This window comes from Argiope bruennichi, chromosome 3, assembly GCF_947563725.1.
Source record: "Argiope bruennichi chromosome 3, qqArgBrue1.1, whole genome shotgun sequence".
Classification (NCBI taxonomy): domain Eukaryota; kingdom Metazoa; phylum Arthropoda; class Arachnida; order Araneae; family Araneidae; genus Argiope; species Argiope bruennichi.
Window position 1 is genome coordinate 133,521,125 of NC_079153.1, and position 22,910 is coordinate 133,544,034.

The 22,910-nt window shown below is 28.6% G+C and overlaps 1 protein-coding gene across 2 annotated transcripts; it reads right to left on the reverse strand.

Moving 5' to 3' along the window:
* Positions 1-269: 269 nt before the first annotated feature.
* LOC129964021 (ethanolamine-phosphate phospho-lyase-like) lies at positions 270-22,782 on the reverse strand. 2 transcript variants are annotated; one of them, XM_056078682.1, is made up of 12 exons: positions 22,624-22,755; positions 17,620-17,934; positions 15,822-15,940; positions 12,434-12,593; positions 10,896-10,970; positions 9,637-9,727; positions 7,552-7,757; positions 6,163-6,263; positions 5,740-5,864; positions 4,247-4,401; positions 3,480-3,569; positions 270-1,860 (listed from the first exon to the last, which is right to left on the reverse strand). In XM_056078682.1, exons 3-12 carry the CDS (start codon positions 15,874-15,876, stop codon positions 1,629-1,631), a joined length of 1,290 nt encoding a protein of 429 aa, XP_055934657.1. In that variant the 5' UTR covers positions 15,877-15,940; positions 17,620-17,934; positions 22,624-22,755; the 3' UTR covers positions 270-1,628. The 2 variants fall into 2 exon arrangements, with proteins under 2 accessions (XP_055934657.1, XP_055934656.1); XM_056078681.1 differs by lacking the exon at positions 17,620-17,934 and having other exon boundaries at positions 22,624-22,782.
* Between the last annotated feature and the right edge of the window lie 128 nt (positions 22,783-22,910).

Here is a 22,910-nt window from a genome sequence, read left to right on the forward strand (position 1 = left end):
ATCTGATGGGGGGGGGGAGGTATCACATATGCTAATCTAACGCTACATCTTGAAAAGATATATTAAATATTCAACAAATCAAGATTTAATTTAACAGTATCAAAGTGCTTAGGTTTCCTCAGTTTTTCCCTTATTAACTATTATATTTTGTAGATTTTTATCAGTAAGCTAAGCTTCAGAACCGTGTTTATAATAATTACCTTCAAGAAAAATAAATTTCGAATTCATAAAATATCAATATAAATGCAACTTCCGATGGTAAAAATGCCAAGATTTTATAAAGAATTTTATTAAACAAAATAGAGAAATACATTCATTTCATTCCATAGCATCATACTCTCAACAGCTCACTCGACCTTGATGACGTATTTACAGTGCTAATTAAAACGTTATCTACAGTAAGTATCATATATAAAATAAGTATTCCATATAATATGTGTTATATAATATAGGTATATGCATAACAGTACAACTCTTTAAGTGAATATCATCATAAAACTGCTGAGCTCGAGCGATCAGTAATAGAGTTTCAATATTCGTTGTTTGCAATTAATAAGATAAGTTATTACTACAAAAATACTTTGAAAAATAGCTGCTAATTTTATAATTAAAAATAATTAAAAAAAACCTTTATGCATATATTATTTCTAATTTCTTTTATAATTAGCGTTCTAAGGCACACAATTCAGGATTTTAACTAAAGAGTTATAAAACTTTGAAACGCTAGTATCTTAAAGAATAATTATCTTACTAAGAATTGATTAAACAGTTGAATTCTATAAGGTAGTCATTTCTAGATAAAATATTCAATGCATAAATTCTATCAACGGATTTATGAAATTTCTATATAAGACACAGAAGAAATGAACAGGGCATTTACAAAAAAGGACGAAAGTGAGAACTAGTCTTCAAATTAACTCAGTCACTTTTTCTTATAGAGGAAATATATATTCTTTTTCTCCTTCTCAGCAATATAAATATTTAACAATAGATATAATCGTATTCATTGTTCTTGTGCAAAACTTTGATCAAATGGGAATGAAAATGCTATATGATGAAAAGTGATGTTATTTAATCGCATTCATTTTGATTTTAATTTTTCATTAATTAAATAAACCTGAATATTCTCAATGATTATTAAAAAATGTTGGTCATTTAATATTCAATTTATTGGAACAATCCTATAATAAGCTTTAATATTTTTTTAAGAAAAAGAAAGAATATATTTCCTTATTATTTAAGTAAGATTAAAAGAGAAAAAAATACTAGAGATTTCAGATGGATCAGTTTTTCTCATTATGAACAGTGCAAAAGATTAACTTTTCCGAACAAATTTATCATAATTGCATATTTTTCAACGTAAATTCAGACAAATTTGAGTTAAATAGAAAAAAAAATCTCAATTATTCAATAATATTATTTTTTTGCAAAATTCTAAAGAATTATAAAATAGAGTCATTTAAAAGTATGCATATGACGAAACTGTTTTCAAAGGAAGATTGAATTTCCCTTGTTCGTGGTGATTTATAAGAGATAAATATTCTTAAATGAAAACAAGGGATATATGAGGATGTGTAAATGTCCAGTAGTTAAAAATCTATGTACAAAAATAGTTATTCCAAAAGATTTCAGCTGGATGACGAAGCTGAGACCATGTCGTCATCTGAACTTGAAGAATCACTAGACACGGAGGATTCACTCACACTGCGCGGCTTTTTATTCTCCACTTCTGTGAGGATTATGTCCAGTTTCTTGACCAATGTTTCAGCATTCTCTGAATTGAATACCATAGGGGGCTTGAATTTGAGAACATTTTCATATTTTCCTTCAGCACTCAGCAAAACACCTTCTTGTTTCATTCTGCAAGAAAAGACGGAAAATCAAATTTCATACCTTGTAATAATATATTTATCTAAGAATCCACATTTAAAATAATAATAAAAAAATGCACAGCATGAATTAATCTTAAAGATCAATGAAAAGCACATATCTTAGTATCATTTTATATTCTTCAAGGTAAATATTTTTTAACAAAGAAAGGAAGCATATGATATTTGTAGGTTCCAAGTATTTATCTCGATTCTATAACATATCTTAATTTTCATCCTAATTCTTTTTAGTAATATTTAGCCTTATATATAATAGAAGCACCATGAATCGATCTTAAAAATGGAATTATTACATTGACATTATACATTCAAATGATACAAACACTTAAGTGAGGATTAGATTTTCATTTATAATTGGTAAAATTAAGTTTTTGCTACATATTCGTCGGTTCATGTTTCAGCTCAAAACTGATTCGTTACAATCAGTTTTGAGCTTATTGTAACAAGTCTGAGTATTAAATTTTAGAATAAAGTGACATGGGTTAATTTAAGGTAAAAGCAAGAAATTAATTAAGATTCTTTAATTAATTAATAACAATCGTTGAAGATTTAATTAGTAGTGAGTACGTGCATACGATTGGTATGGAGAGCGAGCATTTGTCAACAGATATTTGTAATTTATTCAATTTATCATTCAATTAATTTATTTTGCCCTTCAATTCAATTCATTATCGCGCCTTCGAAATTCAATTTACCCCGCCTTTCGAAATTATTTTTTTACTAATTAAATTTAACGATAAAGATACTTTAACTACTGAGGTACGCTTGCCTTATATTTTCCTCATGGCTCTCAAAACCTAATTACCGTAACTATAAATGTCTAACACTGATCTGCCATTTAACGCTTTTCAATTTCTTAGCGGAGAGCTGCGACGCATTTCTCTCCAATGATCATTGACATTGAGCTTCGATTCATTGACAATAATATCGAACACATTTAAGTTTCTTCTTTAATCATTCACAATAAACGGATTCATGGTTGTTTTTTTTTATCAAGGATTGCAATTTGTATCAAGTATTTGCATCAATTTGTATCAAGACTCTGCAACATAAAAAAGTTATTTAATTGTAAGTGTGTGTGTATGTGTAATATACTTTTGCATATGAGTGGTCGAAAAGAAGATAAAATGGAAATTTAAATTCAGTTTATTTTTTCACAGGAGGGAATAGATTGTACATAGAGACAAAAGAGGAACGCTTCTCGTCGAGTTCTTAGAATTTTTACTAAGCGATTCTTAGATGAATTTCTTCGATAAATGAAAGAATTTAAGAAAAGGATTCTTAATTATCTTTGTAAGTTATACTGTGAGCATTAAGTATTTTTTATCCCTTCGCTTGCAGCGTGAGAATTGCAAAAGTCATCAATTTTTTAGAACGCGTGTTAGAAGTAATTAAATAAAAAGAAACAGGATTTGGATCAAGAAATAAATTTTGGAATAAAGTGACATGGGTTAATTTAAGATAAAAAGTAGGAAATTAATTAAGATTTAGAATAAGATATATGATTTTGCACACACAAACACACACACACCTGATGACAAAAAAAAAGAAACAATAGTACAATTAATGTTACCATAAGCATTTACTTACCTGGCAATTATATATGCTGCTTCTTCAGTCGCAGGAGCTTTTGTGTTTCTGTCTTTCACTAAATCAATGCCGATAAAGAAGCCAACACCCCTTGAAAAGGATGGAAAAAATTAATAGTGAAATGTAATAATAACTGTATTTAAACACATTATAAAAACAAAAGACGAACAAAAACTTAAAGCATTCATTCTTTATGGAAATTACAGTTAATAATGAACTACAAATACAGCTGACAGTTGAATTCACACATTTGGATCGTGTTAAAAAGAGCACAGAATTAAAATGAAATTAGTTTTGAGAAAAATAGTAAAAAAATATAATTAGATACATAGCAAAGTGAGAATGCTGATCATTAAGCAAATATTACCATGGTAAGTTTATTATTAAAATAAAAAGAACAAGCTTTGCAGTATTTTATTGTATATGTTAGTAATATGATTTTTTGATAAATACAGTCTTAGAAATGTAGAGAAAAATTGGCATGAGTTGAGAAATATAATGAATATATGCACATTATTACAAAGAGTGGAATAAATTTTTAAATTTTGTCCTTAAATCTGGTCAGAAAACACTTAAAAAAGTGTTTTTAATTTGAAATCATAATTCTGCAGATAAAGGGATTTCCAATCAAAGTAATGCAGAGATAAATTAAATCCCTAAAATACTCAACAGATAAAAACTATTATTTTATCAATTTAATGAGCGATCATCAGAAAATTTCATATCAGTTTATGTTCCTATAAAATATGCAATAAAAAATTTCTTACCTAACATCACCGATAAGTGGATGCCTTTGTTTCAATTCTTGAAGGCTGTCCAAGAGTTTCTGGCCGACGACATCTGCATTAGTCAGCAAATCTTCATCTTCAATTACTTCCAAAACTGCGTTTGCAATTGCCATAGAAACAGGATTTCCACCGTACTGAAATATAAGAAAGGACAAAGGGTCAGAATATTTGTAACGGAGATTAGGCACGAATAAGTAGAAAAAAAAGTTATTCTTACAAAGTTGATTAACTCTCTGAAACAATGAGACTTAAAAAAAATCAATTCAAATCTTCTCCCCCCCCCCCAAGCATATAAAAAAATAAGAAAAATAAGAAGTTTCAAAGAACGAAAAAGTATTAAGAAGGAAATGGAATATAATGACATTTTTAACAAACGCATTTTTGACAAATTAAAGAATATTAAAGCTTAGCGAGAACTTTTTGACAGATAGGAATAACTTATATCTTTTTTTTTTTTTCATCTTCAAAAAATTATTTTGTACGTATCTATAAATATATGACAAATAATAAGTAATTAAAACAATTAATGACAAATAAAAAGAAACCTTTGATATGTACAATAAAAATGACAAACAACTGAAATACATCTAGAGATAAACTGCTTTTGCGAATCGTAAGAAAAAAAAATGCTATAACGCAGCATTTTCTCAGTATTAATTTTTGCATCATAGATATTTCAGTTTGCGAAGAATTAAGAATTGCTCCACTTCTGCTTAGCGAACAATGCACAATGAGATATAGTTTGATATAATGTAGTGAATTCGGATCTCATAAAGCGTTAATTGGTTCCTGATTGCAAAATTAAGTTCAAGTTGTAGCTGGGAAATTTTATAATGCTAGAAATATATTTCTTTTTATATATTTCTGATGTATAGCATTATCTAACAATAATTTTATATGAATCTCCATGGTTCTTGGAAGCATGAAGGTACAAAACCATAGTGTTTCTTCTATTTTTAAGGACAGATGACGGTGTGAAATAAATAATAGCAATAAATACTCAATTCTAAGCATAACTTACCTTTATAACATCATTTTTCTAGAACACAAAAATACATTTTATATTTGACTTCGCAGCATTCCGAAGAATGCCTTTCAGAGTTACAATATTATTTGCTTTCTCACCGCTATGCTGCAGTTCTACGCTCTTTGTTAACATGATTTGATTTTATATCTTAATTGATATAAATAGTATATTAATTAAAAATATACCCATATATTTCGATTTAAATTTAAAATAAAGTCGAATACTTTTGCTTAATTCGGCACTGTAAAACAGAAAACAAAATTTTAATGCCATCAGCAATAAATAATTAACTACATATAAAATTGCGTTACTGAATAAATGATACTTGGATTTTGTAAAGCAACAATTTAGAGTGAAATTTATTGAGAAAATGCTACATTTTGAAATAAAATTATACCGAAAGAGAATTTTAGAATATTTAAAATACGTGCTCTGTTTTTCATACCGTATTGAAATAAGATACTCCAAGTCCTTTGAAATTACGAGCAATTTCTTTGGTGGTTATTACAGCAGCAACTGGGTGTCCATTTCCCATTGGTTTTCCGATAGTAACAATATCAGGACATATATCTAAAAAAAATGGAATAACGCAATTAAATATAGAAATAATTTTTTTAATCTGAATGGTGAGAATTACATCTTTATAAAACATATCAATGATTTAGATTCTGTCATAATATATTCTTCCTTTTCAATAAAATCTGCTTCAGAAATTTAATCTCAATGAATGAATTTAAAGAAGATACTTCCAAAAATGAGTACATAAATATAAGCAATCGTTATTTATTTCTATAACATTCTTTTTATTGATTTTGAAATTTTTATATTCATATTTTAGTATCTTAATAAATATTAAAAATTCAATTACCTTCTCCTTGCAATTCGAAGGCCCACATGTGCTTGCCCACGCGCCCAAATCCAGTTTGCACTTCATCTGCAACGCACACACCACCTGCCTGGCAAACATATCTGTGAACAAACAATTGCACAATTAATTACTACAGTTCTAATAATACAATCAATGGCAATTCAAACTGGCAACATGGGGAAAAGTATCATTACGTGGAGGTATGTAGTCCAGGATATAATTCTAATATATTTATGTAATATTCTAATCCAGAAACAACTAAATGCAAACGCTACGAGCGACCGCGTCCCAACAAAGGGGATATGATCGGTTGTAGCAATTTACAATCTATCAACTCGAGTGATCTCTAACCGTAATTATTTTGTTTCAGAATTTGCGCGGGCAAATGAAACAAGAATTCAGTACCCACGTTTCATACAAAATAACTAGTTTGTGGCAAACATAAATCATTATAATAATTTAATTTAATTGTTTTGTCTATTTATGGGATATAGGGATGTTTCATGGATCATGGTGGTTTTTAATAAAAGCGACCAATAAATGAAAAAATAAAATATTACCAACATCGGTTGAGGTCAATCAAATTGTAATTAATATGTTCTCTTTTTGTGTTAGATTGGAAAATAATAAGACGCAAAATTTGAAAATTCTCCAGGAACGGTCGTGAAACTCGATAGAAGTTTTGCAATTCAATTATACTTATTTCAACTACTGGATACATTGCCATAGCTGCTGTCTAAAAAATAATTAAAATATTTCCGTTCTAATGCAATTATAATTGACGACAAAGAAGTGAATTACATTTTTGCAAGGAATTAAGAGTTCCTCCTTTAAATTTGAGGAAAAAACGTAGCGTGTGGTTTCATTTTTTGCTTCCTTTTTTAGATTAATAATTTAAGAAAATAGAAATAATAGACTATCAAAAAAATTGAATGGAAATGGACAATGAAACATCGTTGTGTTGTTTAAAATTTGATTTCACTTTTACCTACTTATTTCAAAAGCTTTGTAGTTTTCGATCATTCGAATTTCCCACATCCGTTCTGTTCACTTCAATTTTAAAAGCGCTCATTTTCAACAGAAAAACAAACGGTTGGCAAAATTGTAAATATTAAGATAATTTTATTTTTACAGAATAACTACCTTATCTTATATAAGCGCTCTCGGCGAAACGAAATTCTTAATTTTAAAACACATGCAAAAGAAGTGCAAAAAAAAAAAAAAAAAAAAAAACAATCGACCAAAATATATTTATAAATATTGATAAAAACAAATGTTAACAGTTAGTTTTCACTTCAACATATCAAAACTGAACTTCATTAATCTTATGGTTTATTAAATTTAGAAACATTTCTTAAAATATTTCTTAAATTCGTTCATTTTTCTTACTTGTAAACTTCGGAGAGATATCCTTTAGGCAGCAACACTTGACCACCACAACTGACCATCGATTCTGCAAAGAAAGCAGCGAGCTGTCTCTCTTGAGAGTGAATCTTATTGATGACATTGAGCACGTTTTCGGCATATTTTTGACCAACTTCGTCGCCATATTCTTCGGCGGTGTACAAACCTCTGTAACTGCAAGGCAGAGCAGCCTAGGAAAAGGAAAAGGAATTTTTGAAACCCGAGTCATGCTAGAAGCAGGGATGCGGTTGACCAAAAGGCAAAACAGAGGCAATTCAAAAAAGCGTGAAGGGAAAATATGCAAAAAGTAAGAATTAAATAATCAATGTACAAAAAAAAATCATTTAAACTACAGCCCAATAGGATTTTTTTATTTATTTCAAAATATTTATAAAAGTAAGAAATTAATAGGTTATAATTTTCCAAAAGACATTTTAAAAAATATATTATCAGGATAAATATAAATGTAACCGTAATTGGTCCTTTCGTTAAGGCACATGGATTAATCTGACCAACCTGACCGCCGTGACAGCAACACTGGTGGCAACTAAGACGAATCCTAAGGGCCATTACCGGCCAAGGAACAACTCTTCCCGTGGGAAGCACGTCCTGTTATCGGTATAAGGTAGCCGATTCCCACCATCTCTATATACGCACCCGGTTAGCGAGAACCTACCACCATGCCGGAAGCTTCTTATCCTCATATCTGTAGTGCAGCAGCGGAGGAAATTTAAATGTAAATAGGACAACAAATATGACGGGAAAGTGTGAGCTTTATTATAAACATACCTCATTAACATATTTTTAGCAAATATTTCGTCAATGGTCTATAGACCTTTGCGGCATATCTGAGAAACATTACACCCTTTTATCTTTTTCTTTTTTTACAGATCTTCCATTGACATAACTCAACAGATATTTCAGAGTTGGCTTTTAAGTATCAGTCTCATTGGTTCATTCAGCCAGCTTAATTTTGTTTACAAGATTCAGATGTGCAAGGAATTCTTGAGACATGAGAGCTCCTTTTTTTTTAAAGGATGAATGCAATTTGGCAGTTAAGTCCTATTTTTTCTTTGCTGCTTTCTTTGACTCTAATTTTTTTAAAACTTGATTGTTAAGAATTGCTCTGTAGTTCCCTGCTGTTAAGTTTATGTTTTACACAGGCTTCTGTCCATTTTATCTTAAATTAGTATTTTTTAAACAGCTGAACTGCATATTTATTAAACACCTGAAAAAGGTGTGGAAAAAAATAAAAAAACGGTAAACCACGGATCCATGGAAAAATCTTTTTCCAGTAGAAGATGCGACTCATTCATTAATAGTTTCCAACAGGTTTTTTTTCCAAACTTAACATTTTCTTATGGCTATTATTATTTAATGAGATAACTCGTGCAATTAAAGATTAAAATCAAATTTTACACACATATCAAAGCCAAAATTTTGTTTTAATATTTCTTGCCCTTCCATATGTCGAAATCATGCCCCGATCAGTTAGATGTTGCTGCTCAAATTATTAGAGCTCATTATTAATTTTGTAAAGGCAAAAAGATGTATAAATCGAAAAAAAAATGCATTGAATATTTACGCATATATTTTAGATATAGAAATCATAGATGACAAATTACCATTTGGAATCACAGAATTGACAATTCTCCAAAATCTTACAAATTCTTCTCCCACTCTTCCTATCTCACCATTTTTTCCACTCAATTCTAAACTGTTTTCTTCACATTATTTTTGTAATCACTTCGACTTATTATTCTTGCCTATTAAGTATTATCTAAATTTTTGTTCGTTATTTATCAAGCTATTATTCGGGCAACTATTATAAACTATATTCGGGTAAAAATAATAAGTATATATATATATTTCTTTGCTGTAATTAATTCTGAATGGAACAGATAAAAAAACGTTATTAAATATGCTATTCAGAATCCACAACATTTAGCACTTGACATAGATTGTACAGAATTTCGATTAATATAAATTATATTTCACACAAGCCATTGTTAGACTAGATATCGTGGAAAATCTAAATGCCGACAATGTTGGATTATAAATACTACTTACCACATGAACATAATCTTTTTTTCCTCCAGTAATTTTCTCGAATTTCATTGGACTCATGTCCGTAGATGTAGACAAATTTCCATGGTAGGCCCTAAGAAGTAAAGAAAAGAAATATTTGACTAAGAAAAAGGTGAAAATTATAGACTGGAATAAAAAAAGAAGGTTAATTAAAGTATAAATTATTTTCACCGTTCTAAATTGCTTATCGAATTTTCTTTCATGCAATTTCTTAAAAAGTAAATCAATTTTTGGCTGAAAGTTTATATCGACTCATGCAGCCAATTACAGACTCTTTCAAAAAATAATTTATATTACACCAACACTATTCGAAGGGGTTAATAATCTTATTTTTAAATTTCGCCATCGAAATTGATAAAATAAGATTGTGAAATATTAACCACAGAATCATTTCAGATTTAATTTTTTCCCGAATCAATCCATACAAAGCGAAATTGGAATAACAATTCAATTTGAAATGGAATTTAACCTTTCTTTATGTTTATCTCTATTTCTTATTTAATTGCTTTCTTTTGGTTAATACAGTGCATTCAAGTTACTGTGCAACTAAAAGCCGAATGATTTAAAAGAGGAAATATAGCCTTTTAGCAACACTTTTAATACTGTGAATCCCTAATTTCTTATAGATTTTTGTTTTTCAGAATGTACATATGAAAAAAAAGTTAACGAATGACTCTACTTTAAAAGAGTTTCTTAAAATTCCTTAAAATTTTCTGAGAAGAGAAATATCATATTCCCTTAAGTGTTAGTTTCTATTATCTAATGTGTTATTGTGCTTAATTATTTCCTATAATTATATACATTTTCATGTATAAGATAAATTCAGTTACTCTTTAATTATGATTAATGTTTCTATTTGCATATGATTAATGTTTCTAGCAAAAACTCATTTCGGGCTTTTTTTTTTCTTTTTTCGCCAACGGTTATCCTGAATGGTCATCACTCACGAAAAGACTCAAACAGAGGAACCTAATTTTCTGAGGTGTAAGCAGACTTCGGACCTAATAATACTCATAAAGTGAGGAAATGTCACAGGATATATTGGTCCTAACAACGGGAACTACAAATAAAAACAAATGCGGCACAAATGAAGGGGGGGGGAAGCAAGAGTGAGAATCAAATAGAGAAAGAGAGTTTAAAAATTTTACAAGAAGAATTTAAAAAAAAGTATTAATTTCATTTTTAGATACTTTTATAGAATTTAGATCAGTTTAAAATTCTTCCAACAAAATCACACTCACCCTTCTAAGACAATGACATCTTCGTGACCAGTATGAGCTCTTGCCAATCGCAGGGCCAAATCATTTGCTTCTGATCTGCAAGCGAAACAAAAATATACTTAATGAATGAATTAAATGATAATATGAAATCAATTGCAACAAACGGGATCCTCAATATAATTTTCTTCCATTGCACATTTTACGGAAAGAAAATGGGCATGATGCCGTTTTTATCGGTGCGATTTAAAGTACAGTTATATGTTTGACAGTGTGTCGTATATCTATGATGTAAAACGAATCTGTTTCAAAGACTAACAATTTGAAAATCTATAAAAACATTTTTGATAAATAATTTTAACCTTTGACTGAGTATTTTGTATCTACGCTTGAAAAAAAAATTCTATATAAATTTAAAAATTTAAATTATATAAAGCAGATAACTAGTTTTAACAGATGTGACCACTCGATACATCACAAAACAATTAACAAAAGTTATTTTAATCAAAGTATTAAAAAATATCTTGCTTATAAAAAAAGTTTAAGTGATTAGCAAATGCTTTAAGATAGCAATGTATTCCGTAAAAGTTCCGTGAAAAGTCCAAATTCAAAAGTTAGACATTCTAAATATGAATTTATAAAATTTCCTATATCTGCCCTTTACATTTAAAAGTCTCGAAAATTTCACAAAGAAGTAACGATGTTTTACTAATTTCAATAATTATAGTAAAATAAACAGGACTGGTCACCACAAAATTTTTTCTAATAAAGCTATTATCCCCCCCCACAGTCAAAAATCATAGACCTTGTATAAGGCAAGGAATGTTTTACATAGCAATAGGATGCGATGAATAGAAAATAATAATTATTAGCTTGAATTCAGCACTTTTACACAATCTATAGCGTGATCCGTGGCGAAGTTTTTGACACTTAAACGCTAGTAAGTGGTTAATAAAAATCAAAAAAATGAATTCGTGTCTCAGGCGTGTTTTTTCCAATCGATTGAAATCAAAATTTGACACAGAATTAGAATTTTGGCCACAAAATCACGTACTAAATTTGATATTATATATCAAATTTAATTATCGCGTTTACATGCTTCTGTAAATACAAACCGACAGACGGCCAAATCCTTGTTGGATTTGGTTGATACTCTGATAAATGGCTACAATATAAATGTCGAATCTGTGTATCAAATTTTGTACATCTAATTCTCTTCGTTTTGTAATTGTCGTGTTAACGTATATTCGGACAGCCGGACAGACAGATTTCCTCTCAACGCATTTTCTATAAAATTTGATGGAAATCTACATATTTGGTTAATGACCACATGTAAAATTTCATCCATCTAGCTGAAAGGGTTTTTGAGTTATTTTTGTCACAGACAGACGGACGGACAGACAGACAGCCATGATGCTAAAAATGTGTTTTTCGAATCGATGGAGGTCTAAACGTCAAAGTCTCAAGTTAATTTTTTTTAACGATTACAATATTTTTGTATACAATGTTTGCATACGAGAAAGTAAAAAGAATGCAAATGTCAACGACATAAAACGACTTACCCAGAATTGACAAAGTAGCATACGTTGAGTTTTGGTGGAAAAGTTGCAACTAATTTTTGAGCGTACAGTACTAAATTATCATGGAGGTAACGACTGTTGGTGTACAAAAGATTCATTTGTTCCACTGCTGCTCTAGTCACACGAGGGTGGCAATGACCCACTGTTCGAAAAGAGAATTTATTAGAAGACAAAAGCATTTTTTTTAACAAACATAGGTTACATAATTAACGAATATTTGTGAAAAATAATTGTTTTGCTATACTGTATAAATAAAAATATGCATTACAGCATAACTATAACAATAACATAAATTATGCAATGCTTTTTTTTTAAAAAAAAAATATTATTTTCTGGTGTGTATAATGGATTAAAGTATATATTAAAATTAATATGCGAAACGCATGACAAATAAGATGATAAAAAAAGACGATATTTAAATGTACTCGTAACATTATCTTAAATAATTTGCATGTAAACGATTAAAAATATCAATATTTTATGGCTAATGACTGAAACCAATTGCTTTGATCCTTAATTTTGACTGAATGAGTTTATGTCTTGTTTGATTCAATGGTTAACAAAGTAAGCAAAAATAATTAACATAATCAAGTTAAAAATTTTAAATAATTTATAAATAAATGATTAATAAACAAAAAAAATCTCATGAAATAATATTGTCAATGAAATTTGATCATGTCATTTTTTAGGTAGCATTATAGCATCTACTTTATATCGGTTTATTATCACGTGATATATATCAAATACGCGCCAATTTGTTTTCAGAATCCCTTTCACATTTTACAGAAGGATCAATGAACTGACAACATAAGAAAGCTTAGTATAACATACTATAAGATAATAACATAGTAATGTATATTAAGTGACTGTCTTATTACGAATATGTGATTCCTTATTGATTCTAGAAAAATTGATTTAAATAAAAAAAATTCAGCAAGTCTTTATTAAACTAAAAGTAAATAAATGAATATATACAAATAAAAATATATCAATTTGTTTGTTCAAATAAATAAATTATGAATGGCACTTCTGTTAAAATGAATAGGTGACATTTTTTTCTCCTGAAAAACAAAAGTCATATAAGCTGTTACATGTTCCACTTCTACGAATTGTGTTTATGTTTTGAAACATAAAAGTTCCATTAATGCTTTTAAAATTTTTAATTCAAGGGCAGTATACACACCTGCATGTTATTAATGCGAATGTAATACTACGAAAGGTACAAAAAAGGTGAGGGAGGGGAGAAAACATTATCAATAAAACGTGTTAGGAATTATTTAATAGCTCTTTTTAGGACATGCGTGTGAAAATGTTATTAAGGTAGCCAAAAAGTGGAAAGTCGCCAATTGGCTTGCTTTCAAGATATCAAGCGAACAGAATAACCGAGCCAAAATACGCGGAAAACTGCGCAACACTGCGTCTTCTGCGGAACTTCTGGAATCGATATTTCTCTTTCAGAAAAAGTTCTCTTTTGGTGAAGTTATTTGAATGAAGTTTTTTTATGTTTATTTTTCCGAAAAGTTCTGTCAAGGTCGAAAGGGAGCGTTAGAAACGGTTGTGTTTATTTACAAAATAAAACACGAGGATTTTTTTTTTTTTTTTTTTTGTCAGGATAGATCGTTAAACACTTGGTGATTTCAAAACATTGCAACAACATTTCTTTTGTCACGACTTTATTACCAGAGTTGTTTGTTAGCATCTTTTTATTAAAATTTTAGCTTTCTTAGTCAAATACACCGACTATCATTTAATTTGAAAGGTATTTAGTTCATTTGAATGATATTAACTGAATTCCCTTTAAATATCACATAATATTTTAATTCAAGTAATGTTTACTTCATTTGCGCCAAATAACTCTTAAAAGATTTAGATTAGACAAAGAGAAAAAAATCAGAACATGCTTTTTAATCAATTAATTAAATTCCAATATTCTTTCATTAGAATTATATTAAATTTATAATATATGTTTAAATTATATTCTTTTATGTCTCCACAGAAACCCTTAAAATATTTTGTCAAAAAATTGTGAATGTTAAACATATCTTTTCAATTATTTATAAGAATACATTTCAATTAAATATATATAACTTTCAATAGCTTTCATTTTTGCTATTTTAAAAATTCATCTTCACATAAAGAATAGATTATATAAAAATCTCAGAACTGTTTACTATGGAAAATATTACGGTAGTCATATAATACTGCCTACAATCGACATAATACTAACTTCATACAACGTTGTACCATACTACTGTATTGCACAATATGCAAAACGCTTTTCGGCATCGTAAAATTTCGTACACCATCATGTGAATTTCAATTCTGTAAGTTCGTACAGACTGATTGAAAAATCACATAAACCGTGAAAAAATATTTTATTACAATAAAACTGAAATAAACCAAATTACAAATTGATACTAATGTGAAATTTATGTTATTCTGAAAAAAAAAACAAATACCGAAATTTTGGGCATTATAAAACTACATGTTCAAACGCGATCCTCTAATATATAATATAAAGTTTTCCCCATACTAAAATAGCCTTTTTTTTAGATTATTTATTTTTTTTAAATTTCATCTTCAAATTTTTCTTTGTGCTAGTCAATAGAGCTAGGACTGCTTTAACAAATGTGCTTTTTTGAGTGACCTCAAAGAAATAAAGAAATCTTTAACTAATTTAAAAATCTTGACATTGTCTCTTAAGATGTATAGCAGATTGCTCCTTTCTGAAGAAATCAGAAGTTCTCTGCTTCAAAGAATACAATAAACTTCTGAATAATGTCAATAAATACACTTCTGCTCATTTTTACTGAATGCTTGATTTTTGAAGAATGTAGAATATTCCATAAAACAAATGTGGATTTTCTGAGTTTCATAATCGTGCATTTTTGGGTTATTGGAAAATTTCCTAAAAAGAAACCAAATTTCACTATAGAAACGTGAGATTTAGGTTTTTATTGCATGGGTATTCGTATGATTTTGAATATGAATGAGTTGTCAACCATAAAAAATATTTCTGCTTGGAAAAAATTCATTTCGATCTTAAATCAAACAAACTGTTTTAAAAGTAAAAGAATAGACAGCAACTGAAATTCTAAGTGATATATTACTATAAACAATATAAGAATTCCATTTGTTGGTACAATTTTTCATTAATATTCATTCTTGAATTTTCCAAATTTTTGAAATTTTGGAGTAGGTAAACTTTTCGATAACTCAGAACAAGTGCATTTTTTGTATATATGTTGAAAATGCCATTTGTCATTGAAAAACAGAGGAAACATTTTTCCCAGTGACTCCTTATGATTACAAAATTTTAATAAAACAAACTTTAAAGTCGAAACGGCATGATAGAACAAAATTAACATACCATGAGCAACGTTGTTGATACAGTCCAGGTATTGTTTGCCATTCTCATCATACATGTACTGTCCTTCACCTCTGACAATTTTCAATGGGTCCTGCTCGAAAAAAAGTGTGCAAGACTCCCTGCAAGGAAACATAATTTAGTACATGTGTACAGAGGGACTACAAACAAGGCAATATGCAAATAATTTTCATCATTGAGGCACCAATCTAAATATACAGGATTTATGATTTATCTAAATAAAAAAAAAATTAAAACTCTAGAGAAACTAAGAAAGGAAAAAAATTTAAATATTTTTGTTATTATGGTATTGTTTAATTTCATGGGAAAATATCTTTTCTTCCAAGTTATGAAATGCTGCCTCATCTTCCAACTAATATGTAGAAATACGATTATGTTCCAAAGAATTGTTCATCGATATGCATTGTTTTTAAAAAACCATCATTACATGCAGATGCTGAATTTTTAATACATTTAATATCAGGATGTTGAAATACATTGGACTCCATTACAATTGATTTTTTATGTCTTAAACGAAGACGTGTCTTCCACAGTTTAAAACCAAAAAATGTACATTTTTATTATTTTTTTCATTTGAAGGATGTTGCAAAATAAAACGTCTCGCTGCGTACCTCACTATAAGTTTGGAAAATAAATTCAGTTGCTGCTCGTTTCGAATTTCAATTATTAAAAATTAAGCACTTTTAAAAAGTAATATGTATTACCAGAATGTCCTGCATAATTTTTACAATGATGCCTCAATAAATATATGCACTTAAATATAGGAAAATAAATAGCAATAAATGATAGTTCTCCAGCACAGCGCTATTTCTGCAAACGAAGAAAACTAGATCAGATGAAAATGTGAGAAAATAAGTATGAAAAGAAATACTGACTCTGAAAATTAAGAAATTTCATGCATAAAAAAAGTGAAAAAAGCATTAAAAATGTATTTCAATAATTTTTCTATCTTTTTAAAAATTTAAATTTTCATTTCTATCAAGAATAAAATGTAATCTCTGCGTCGAATTAGTTTTCATTGTTGATCGGAGTATCCCTTTACATTATTTATTAACATTGGTAATATATAAGAATTCAAATTAAAAATCCCTCGTCTTGGAGCCGGATTCAATCTTACACACCCTCGAGGGGATTGGTTCGGCTTAATCTGACCAAACACTCTTCTCAAGGTGGGGAAAACAATTTTATTTTTCCCTAAAGGGAAAGTCACAGCAAATTCAAAAGGAATAACAGAATGATAACAGATTGAAAAAAAAATCTACAATATTTGCTGTTGTTTTCATTAAATGAAGTGCATAAAAATATGATTTTTAATAATCCTTTGATACATTTAAGCAAACTGACCATAGCCATAATTATTATAACCAGCTTTTTTTTTCAGCAAAACTATCAATTCTGTTGAAGAGAAAAAATGTTTAAAATTGAAGATTTGATCAACCAAAAATTATAAGCAAGAATACAGTAGGATGTAGTCCACCTGAAAATTTCACATTGAACTTAATAAACGATTTTTATTGGCTAAAAACAATAACAAAACATAAAACATTTTTTTTTTTCATTGACAAAATTGAAACAAATGATACCATATACCATTGGTAAAGTATATTTTCAAACATCCGAGCAGACAGTAAATTCAAGGAGACAGTGAAATTTTTTGAAGCAAAATCTAACGTAGGAAGTAAGAAATGAAAGAGACCTCAGGTCATTGCAGTTAACAAATACATGTAGAGATATTTCACACTTCATATGAAAAACAAATGAACAAAGATTGAAACATTACCTTCCCCTCGATGACGAATAGGAGAAACGGGTTAGTTAGCCTGTGTGACGTCAAACCACAGGCTGTAGCAGAGGGGAAGGACAGGATATTATCTCTTTAATTATAAATATTCATTTGTTTAAAACCCAAACATTCTGTGTGGTAGCTGTCTTCTCTGTAGACAGCTACTTTTGAATTATGTTTTATTAATGATGTTAGCCCCTATAGGGGAAGTGGCAATAATTCGTTCCAAGTGTTCAGGAAGAGGAATAAGGCTGCATGTCTTCATTCTGGAATGATGTTAAATGGGGTCCCCCTCTGCGCCTAGAAAAAGGACTGAAAAGAAGTGAAGTGATTAGTAATATTTCGTAAGGGACAGCCATCTAAAAGGTGGCCAAAATCTAAAAGTAAATATTGTTACAATGACACCTTGCAAATAGGTATGATATCCATCAGCATTTATTCATTTGCTCAATCAAATCGTGATGAATATGAACGGCATCTTTGCTTAGTTTATGGGGTTAAACTTTCAGATTTCGCATAAATACAAAATTAATTAAAATAAAGATACCTGACGTTTTAAATTAGTTTATTTTAGGGACTCATTTATTTATTAAAGACTCTTTACATTTGTAGTAATCTCAGAATCTTAATTAAGAGCTAAATATCAGTCATTTAAATTTATAATTTGCATAGTTTTAGCTATTAATGAATTTTTTAAAATTTGAAACCTCATAAGAATAGCTACATAAATTAAATAGTGAGATCGTACTTGTTCTTCTGTTTATGACGACGGATTTCATTTACCATTCATATAATTTTGATTTAAATTGAATCTATGATTTTTTCACAATTAAAGTAAAAAAAAAATTCTGAGAAAAGAAAGTATTTTAAATTGCTATAATCCATAAATATATTCCAGCACAATAAGAATAATTTAAGTATGAATACATAAAAAAATATCTTTTTTTTATGTATTCTTAGTAAGAATACATAAAAGAGAGAAGAAAAACCTAGAAGAACAAATAGATGGCAATTCCAAAAATACTACTTTAATTACAAGAATTTAAACTTTTAAACACAGATACGAATCAATGAAATCTATTCATATTAAGTCCCAAATATCCCCACTAACATCTTACATTGTATTGACTCTTTCTAATGCAGTAGACAGTAATGCAGAGAAGTAGTCATTCCAAAATTTTCTCGCGCATTCTCTAATAAATATGAATTTGTGTTTAAGATGCGTTTTTTTCCCAATGAAATTACATTTACTAATTCACATACCAAATTTGATTCATTAAAGTCATTACATTTTTGAGTTACGCATCTGAAAGAGCAGATCGACGGGCGTTCAAACTTTTGTTGGATTTCGCTCAAAATTTGACTGGTTTCTACACTACAAATGTTAAATCTGTGCATAGAATTTTATCTATCTCTCTTCGTTTTATAGTTACCGTGTTAACTTATATTAGAACAGCCGGGCAGATAGACTTTCTTTGAATAGATTTTGCTCCAAACTTAATAAAAATCTACAAATTTGGTGTAAAGTCCATACATCAAATTCCATCCGTCTAGCTCACAGAGGTTTTGAGTTATCTTTACCACAGACATACGCACAGACATTTTCCAAAAATGTGTTTTTCGAAGTTAGGGAGGTCTAAAACATGGAGACTCTTTAAAGTTTTGAATTCGAATCTTTTCACATAATTTTTTTATGATTACAATACTTTCTCTATACTTTGTACACGAGAAAGTAATAATGGTATACCTAGCTTTTATGCAAATTCCTTAATTTTTATTTGAAAGAATAAGCTGTTTACACTTTTAAATACAAAATTATTTTCTCGCTAAAAAGAAAATAAGTATGCAGAAGTAAGAAATTAAGTATTTAACAATGATAAATCAAGCAAAACCTTAAATACAGTTGTAATACTTCCAAGAAATGTTCTTCGAAAACTCACTCATTCGGCGCCTAGAAAATTAAAAGGCTGTAACTTTCTAGAAACTATCCTTTCTTATTTTATTTAAATCAAAATTATTACGCGATTGCAGAGATGCAGCAATAAAATAAACACATGACTGTCTCAAGGACATTAAAATGAGGTCTTTGAAAGCAGAACTAATAGAGCTTTTTCTTCAAATAAACTAATTCACTTGATATTGCATCATGACCGATGATTTAAACTACTCTTATGATTTAAACTACGCTAAAACTGAATAACATTTTAAAAGAAAGTATAACATCTTTTTATAATATTTTTCTCGCCTTTCATAAAAGTTATAATACAATTTTCTGAAATAAATAATAAATAAAAACAATAAATGAACTAGCTAATCAACAATGAAAAGATAAATTCTGTATTCTAGAGGAAACAAATAGCATGAGATATTAAATTTTCTCAACAACAATATATATCAAAATGTTTCTTCAAGAAGAAATCAGCTTTAAATTTAGTTTCTATTGGAAAGAGGCACTGGCCGCCAATGCAAATAAAAATGAATTTTCAAATAAATAAATGCTTCGGCCTAAAAAAAGTTGTAATTTAGATGAAAGAATGAAATTTTCTAGTTTTTTTATATACACAAAATTTAAAGGTATTATAATTAAATTGACACCATAATAGTATTATTATTTGTTGTTATTGTATTTTGTTTAAAGTTTCTAAAATTTAATTATTAAGGATTAAAAACACTTGGGGGAAAATAACTGACTATTCATCAATTAAAAGAAAAATTCATTCAAATAACTTTGAGTGTAAGATGAAAGCTATCTAAATAATGAAAACGAATAAAACAAAAATAGGGAAAATGTAATGTAATATCAACTGCAATTTTGGGATCATTCAAAAATTCTAGATGGACTATATCTGTATTAAAAAGCAAGCACCGGCTGTGGAATCAATAGATAGTGTAACGATTGATTATCTTAAATTAATTTTAATATTTCTTTCAAAACATTTTAATGAATATTGTTTTATCATGATACAGTAATTTGGTTTAACAGCTCAAGTAGGGCTTTGAGGTTTTGTGAGATAAAATGTAATATTATATTTTTTTTTATAAATCGTAATGAGAATGTTTTTTGAATATAAAGAATTTGTGTGTATATTTTATGATATTTCTGAGACACCATATATTTTTCGGGTCTACATTATTATAAGCAGCTGTCTAATCAGTCTACTTCTAGGAATCTATCACTGCTGCGATAACTAAAATGCATTGCATCCTATGGATGAATGGATGGTAAATAAGTAAACAATCATATTTCAAAATTTAGATTATTTAATTTCTTTCCTAATTGAATTGCTATTTAATTTACTGAAATAAATAAGAGTATATTTCTGGTATTATCAATCAGCCATAAAATGATTATCGTTTGCTAGATGATGAATTTCTATATTACATCAATGACATACTTCTGAACAATGCCAATCACGTAAAAGAATTATTCTTTCATTCTTGTTTATTTGAAGAACTTTATAGACTTCAAGAAAAAAAAGTTAAAAACTTTAAAATAAGTTCATAAATAAAAAAGCATTTTTTAACAATGGACATAGGGTATTCGAAAATTATAATCTCTCCATGTTTACCAGCAAAACTTTTTTCGAAGATTTTTAAATAATTAACAAACACAATCTAGGAACTTTGCTTTCAGAAAATTATTGCGAAATCAATGGATTGTACTCGCTCAGAAAGTTTTAGTCACTGTCTAAAATTAGCTACATAAACTGACAGAAAGATGTGAAACTGTTTATTCCAGGGAGAAAAAGAAAACAGAAATCTAAGAACATGTGCACGCGCAACATTTTTCTTCGTCTCTCTTCGTTGTTCCATATTTTTTGCTCGTTCTTCCAGAAAAATTCTGAGTAACAATTGTATAACTAATTCGACAGTTGAACATTTTGAATTTTGTAGTCTTATAGGTTTCGTCTTCAAAATATTCAGTAATTTCAATGAATATAATTCAGAAATGAGATAATAGTTTTGGAGATTTTTCAAACAAATTATACATTAATACTTCAATAAGTAACATTTATGTGTTGAAGAAAATTCTTTCAGTACTTGATATATTCGTCTAAATTTAACAAATTTCATTTAAATTTGCTTAGTTTTTGATTCTTGTATAGCTCAACTAGAAAAAAATTAAGAACATTAAACTTGTATATGTTCTCATGAATTTCTAATAGTGCTATTATACATCCTGAGACTTTGTTCAGTAATTATTTTAATAGATAAATTTTAAAAATATCTAGTATTATTTTGCTTTTTTAAAACTAACATTAAGCACAAAAGATTAGGAATTAAAAAATATATTTTAAATTAAAAACGTGAAAAAAATTATTATTAAAAGTTCAAAAATAAACCTCAGTTATATTATTCGAATTGAAAGAAAGAATTCATTCATTCACGTCATAAATTTAATTTCTTTGAAATGAAAACAAGCATTAAAATGTTAAATTGTAAGCTACTAAACTCATGAACTAATTTAAATTTTGCTATCAATAATGAATGATTTAAAATGTAGTGAAATTAAGAAAAAAATAAATCGTAATACTTTATTAAAAAAATAAAGCGACCTAATACCAGGCTAAAATTGTTAAGTTTTTGTCATGCATTTATTGATTCATTATTGCCCTTTCAGTTTTCTAATAATAAAATGCACTTTTAAATCACTTTGAAAATATTCGAATATTTATCTTTTTATGCAGCAAAATAGCTCGTTCATACATCACGACAGGTCAGTCGCCAGAACTAAAAAAAAATATCATTCACTCTTTTAGATATCAGTGACCAAATTTGCACAGGTTAAATACATGTGTTCAAGAATTTATTTAAACAAGATACAAATAAGCGAGGGAAAAAAAAAAACATCATTATATTTGAAACATTTATAAAAAATTATATAACAACACAAGAACTATAACAAAATTTTTCTACATATCGTAATAAATTATTTACACTCAATCTTTTTGAAATAAACAAAAATTAAATGATTCGACAAAATATAATAATCATGCTTACCCAATAAAAGTTTTGCGAAGACGTAAAGTCTCCTCCCTAGAAATTTTTTCCAAAGGTCCAAGTGACATGTCTGTACCAATTAAAAATCGTTAGGTTCCACGGAATTAAAGAAGCCAGAATATTGGTAATTTGCCTTTATCGGCTAGGTGAATATGCTCTTGTTTATATACCGCAGCAGACATCTGAGTCAGGTATGGGCTGCCAGAAAAAGTAGCCAGTTGGCGAGTGTTCGGTCACCTAGGGCGATAAACGATGCCAAAATTAGAGAGCTGGGAAGGCCATTGAAG